Source organism: Polypterus senegalus, chromosome 11 (genome assembly GCF_016835505.1).
Source record: "Polypterus senegalus isolate Bchr_013 chromosome 11, ASM1683550v1, whole genome shotgun sequence".
Classification (NCBI taxonomy): Eukaryota; Metazoa; Chordata; class Cladistia; order Polypteriformes; family Polypteridae; genus Polypterus; species Polypterus senegalus.
This window is the reverse complement of record NC_053164.1, coordinates 131670202-131675880: the sequence shown is the minus strand read 5'-3', so window position 1 is coordinate 131675880 and position 5679 is coordinate 131670202. Positions and strand designations below refer to the sequence as shown.

The window sequence follows — 5679 nt, the reverse complement described above, 5'->3', positions numbered from 1 at the left end:
TGTAGTTCCTAGCTGTTGGAACAGGCTACTCCTCCATCCATACTGCTGAACTCCCTCAACGCATTAAAGAAGCAATTGAAAACCCATTTATTCCATGAATATCTGTCTAATTGAATGAAGAAGAAAAAAAAAACATTTGCTCTGTGGTATTTTATATTATTGGTTAATTTGTTGTTAGATTAAGTCTAATCACTTTATCAATTTTAAGCTATGATTGTAAACTTATGTAGCCCTCCCACCATTTAACTGGCACGTTACCTATGGCCTAGGATGAAATTTCACTGGTGGGATCCACATTAAACACCTCCCAATACATTTTAATAACCAATGGGTCCAATGAAAACAATTATTATTTATAATTGTTACACTATTTCAAAGTAATGATTTATAAACACTTACTCCTTTTTATTAATTATTTGAATGCAACCACCATGTAAGCACTTCACACAATCATGGATAGAAAACAACAAACAAACTTCAAAAAAAACCCATAAAACACATTTATTTAAACACACCGCTTATGGGATATTATCACAGTTCAACTTAAATTTGAGTTTCAGCACAAGTAAGGTTCACACATAGAAATCAACAATAAATATATAGGTATATATATATAAAAAAAATCGTTGGCGCGCTTAGTTGGAGCTCATATGCAGTGCATAACTTCACGTGAGGATGATATGGAGTGGTTCTCGTTTTTTTCACACCTAATAGATCCAACAACTCATGAATTAGCTGACTCTCAAAATCTCTTCCTTGATCGGAGTGTACACGCTTGGGTAGACCATAGTGAAAAAAATGCTTTTCCCACAGTACTTTAGCCACAATGGACGCCTTCTGATCCTTGGTGGGAAAAGCTTGTGCATATCTTGTGTAATGGTCTGTAATGACTAGAACATTGCAAGTGTTACTGGAATCTGGTTCAATGGAGAGGAAATCCATGCACACTAAGTCCATTGGTGCACTGCTGCTCAAATGACCCAAAGGTACAACTCTCTTTGGCAAAGTTTTTCTCTGTATACACCGAGCACAAGTCTGACAGTACTGCTTCACATCGATTTTCATATGGGGCCAATAGAACCGATTCCTAACAAATCCATAGGTCTTCTCAAAACCCAAATGTCCAGAATTATCATGCAATGATCGTAGAACAATCTGGTGAAACTTCTGTGGCAAAAGCAATTGTTTACACTTTGGTTTGTTGGGTGGCTGAGTGTAGCGGTACATCACTCCATCTTCCATCTTCAACCTTCCCCATTCCTTCAAAAGTAAAGAGATATATTTGTGTTTTCTCTTGTTCACCATGTGAATATCTCCCTTTCTAAATGTGTTCCAAAGCTCACCCAGCCAAGGGTCTTCCTGCTGTGAGGCTGACAGATCAGATAGGTTCAGTTGGGGCAGTGATGCAGTGCTTAATGTAGCTAGGTTGCAGTATGCTGCAGGTACTCCCTTAATGGAGCATCCTCAACAGTTAACAACTCTGTTGAATGAAGGACAGTTAAGCTTATTAACCTCCAACAGCTGATAAACAGGCCTCTAACTCCATTAGAAGAAATACTTATCCAGTCCTCATCCTCCACTGGGGTCTCATGGGCACGCCGAGACAAAGCATCCACATCTGTGTTTTGCTTGCCAGGTCGGTATTTGAGGCTGAAATCATAGGCTGATAGAGCTGCCAACCATCAATGTCCTGCAGCATCCAATTTGGCAGATGTCAGTATGTAAGTAAGAGGATTGTTGTCAGTTTGTACCTCAAACTTGGCCCCGTACAGATAGTCATGGAGCTTTTCTACCACAGCCCATTTTAATGCCAAAAATTCTAATTTGTGTACTGGGTAATTCCTCTCAGTGGGTGTTAGGCTTCTGCTAATGAAAGCCACTGGCCGCAAACCCTGCCCCTGGTCTTGATATAGGACACCTCCTAATCCCTCACAGCTTGCATCAATGTGCAACACATAAGGTAGTTGAGGACCTGCAAAAGCCAATACAGGTCCCTGAGTAAGTTGAGCTTTTAGAATGTCAAAAGCTACTTCACATCTCTCATCCCATCTATCTCCAAATGGCTCAGTAGGCTTAAAGTAGACCCTTCCTGGCTCTTTCTCCTCATGTTTTTCTGCTGCCTTCTTCTTAGGCAAGCAGCCTTACAGTAATTGGGTCAGTGGGTAAGAAACTTGGGAAAAGTCTTTGACAAACCTCCTGTAGTAACCACAAAAACCCAAGAAGGAGCGCAGTTCTGATATAGTCTGGGGTCTGGGCCATGAAATCACTGCTTCTATCTTGGAGGGATCAGTTGAGATTCCATTTTGAGAGACAATGTGTCCAACATAGCTGACAGATGTTTGGCAGAACTTGCATTTATCAAGTGATAATTTTAGTCCTTCTCTTTTCAGGCGATCCAAAACCTTAAGGAGGCGCTGTTCGTGTTCTTCCAATGTTCGCCCAAACACAATGAGGTCATCCAGATACACCAAAACCTCCAATAAATTCATGTCCCCAACTGTTCTCTCCATAACTCGCTGAAAAGAGGCTGGAGCTCCCGTTATACCCTGAGGCATCCTTTCAAACTGGAAGAACCTAACTGGGCAAATGAAAGCTGTCTTTTCTTTGTCTTTTTCACAGAGATGAATTTGATAGTATCTGCTTCTAAGATCCAACACACTAAACCACTTGCTTCCACTAAGGCAGGCAAGAGCGTCTTCAATTCTAGGGACAGTGTATTGATCTGGAATTGTATGTTGATTTAGGGTTCTGTAGTCTACACACATCCGTATTTGTCCATTCTTTTTACACACTACTACTATGGGTGATGCATAAGGGCTCCTGGACTCAGTAATAATACCAGCATCCTTCAGTTTTCCCAAATGCTGTCTTACATCTTCAATGTCAGCAGGGGCAAGCCGGTGAGACCTCTCCTGGAAAGGTTTATCTTCAGTTAGCCTGATTTCGTGTTGAGAACTCTTAGCACAGCCCATATCAAATTCATGACAGGAGAAAACACCTTTCCTCTCCAGCAGCTTTTGAGCTAGTCTTTTCTTCCAATCTCCGGGCAGAGAAGAATCACTAAAATCAAAAGAGTTCAAGGTCAACTGATTCTCAGCAGTCATCTCGCCAGGGGAGGAAATATGTGGCACAACTTCTACTGGGAAGATGTGAGCAATTGGCATACCCCACTTCAAAGTAACAGCCTGATCGGACATATTCCGAACAGTGACTGTGATCCTTCTTGAGTGTTCAACTGGAGTGTTCTGCACTTCTGGCCTCACCAATAATGCCTCAGGAAACTATGGCTCTTCAGGATGATCCACTAGCAAAGTTTTATTAGAAAATTTTCCTAAATATTTTGGAATCCCCCTAACTCTTGCCGTCTCACCAGGAGACAATTTGACAGGCTTTGGGTGTGAAAACCACACTGTACCTTGGCTTAAATCATCAGTCTGGTCAGCTGTTATCCTCATGACCCTTTCAAATGCGTCTTTAATGACGGGATGAACCACTAAAGTGTTCAGGAAATCTTTCCCAACCTTTTGCTTGCATGCCTCAATCAGTTTTTTCACCACGGATGTATTTGTTCCTACTAGAATGGATGCTTCACCCTTCATTACTGGATCCGGACACACGAGCACCAGTGCATCAATGGCCTCAGTTACTCCAGTTACAGATCCTGGAAACTCGAGCCTCAAAGACAAACAACCATCATAAGGGTATTGCTGAGAACTTAAACCCCATATCTCCAAATTTCCAATTTCCATTAAAGGTAGATGCTTAAGGTACCGCTCATAAAACGATCGATAGAGAAGAGTAACTTGAGACCCACTATCAAGTAAAGCTTTAGCATAAATGCCCTCTATCTGTATAGGAAGGATAGCGCTAGGCCCAACTAGCCCTGATGGGAGCACAGCTGTGTTTTTGTTTAGTTCATTGCACTGGGTGGAACGTGTCTTTTGAGGAGCTTCAGCCCGTCCCTCTATTGAGCCCCGGGGTAGTTTCCCGTCACCCTTCTCATTTTAATGAGTCGTTGATTCACTTTTCTCAAGTTCTCCTCATTTGCACAGTCCTGTTTAAAGTGGCCATCCTCTCCACATTTATAGCAGAAAATGTTTTCTCCACCACCTGCTTTGCTTAGAGCACTTCTCCCTGTAGTGGCAGCTAAGCTATGCATTTTGGGAGTGTCTGATGTCACTGGAGCAACAGCAGCAGACAGTAGACGAGCCATTTCACTTCTCAGTCCGCTAATTTCCTTCTTTAGGAGCTCAACCTCAGAGTCAGCTGAATCTGTTTTGTCAGAGGCCACGGAGGACACAGTTACACTGGCCTGAACAGTACTTCTATTATGAATCATGTTCTCTTCTTCTCTCACTTCTTTTAGAAGTTCAGTGAAAGGAGGTGGTTCAAAAACCTAAGTGCCACCATGTCATCTGGAAGAGCCCCTCGAATTATTTGCTCAATACGAAGGCGATTCAGTTCAGAAGACTTCAGTCCCCCTTTTCTCAGAACACTGTGTAGTAGCTTATCTAGCTTGATTATATACACAGAGAGCTTTTCCCCTTTTTCTTGGAAGGTATTTCTGAACTTCACCATCAGATCAGATGCATTTTCTGTAGGATCAAATGCTGTATCTAGAGCCTTCAGGTAGTCACAAGAAGTAGCTGAAGGATTTTCAACCTTCACAAACCTCACAATATCTGCTGCGGGCCCTCTAAGGCATTCCACTAGTCCCTGTTTCTTCATATTGTCAGAACACTGCCATTCTTCAAGAATATGTGTAGTGTGTTCAGCCCATACCTCATAGTCTTCCTCCCCATTTGGTGTAGGAGTCAGTCCAGAAAATGTGAGCAGTTTCCTATAATTCTGAGCTTCTACTGGTGAGGCAGTTTGGCATTTCTGAACTAGTGAATTAATTGCGCTAAAACTCAGTGTTAAGTGTGAGAGCTGGGGAAGCTACATTCTGTATGTCAGCTAAAGATTTTCCCTCTTGTTTCAAGAAAGACATAAGCTTAGTAAGGAACTCTTCACCTTTACTACTGCCAGATGAAGGGGATGTAGCACTAAGTACTTGAGTGGACCATGGGCCTATTTCATCAGGAATTCCAATAAAAACTGGGAAAGAAATTTCAGAAACCCTTTTAGAAGTCTCTACTAAGACAAATTGCTCCCTACCTGTTTTATCACTGCATCGACCATGCACTTTTGTCTTGCCAGTTCCCTTAACTGTGTCTAGCACCCTATATATAACAGTGTCTGTAATGTCCAGTGGCACATTGCTTAAAACAACAGCATTCTCAAGTGCAACATTCTTCTCTTTACACCAAGCAATAATCTCATATACATCCATTTTGTACAAACTTCATCAATAAACAAACAAAGAAGTTTGGAAATGGAAAAAGATATATACAAAACTGCACAGGCGAGCACAAGTAACTTTAAAAAGGCAGAAAACACATAATGCTATACAGGAACAGTATTTATCACATTAGTGCCCACCAAAACAACCTTTTTTTTTTAATCCTGGACGAGCCCCCACAAATGTAGCCCTCCCACCATTTAACTGGCACGTTACCTATGGCTTAGGATGAAATTTCACTGGTGGGATCCACATTAAATACCTCCCAATACATTTTAATAACCAATGGGTCCAATGAAAACAATTATTATTTATAATTGTTACACTATTTCAAAGTA

General features: G+C 41.5%; 1 protein-coding gene across 1 annotated transcript; it reads right to left on the bottom strand.

Moving 5' to 3' along the window:
- Window positions 1-4362: 4362 nt before the first annotated feature.
- Window positions 4363-5332, bottom strand: LOC120538613 (paraneoplastic antigen Ma1 homolog). The gene is made up of 2 exons (XM_039767997.1): window positions 5014-5332; window positions 4363-4886 (listed from the first exon to the last, which is right to left on the bottom strand). The coding sequence occupies exons 1-2, from the start codon at window positions 5330-5332 to the stop codon at window positions 4363-4365; spliced, it is 843 nt and encodes a 280-aa protein (XP_039623931.1).
- Window positions 5333-5679: the final 347 nt, after the last annotated feature.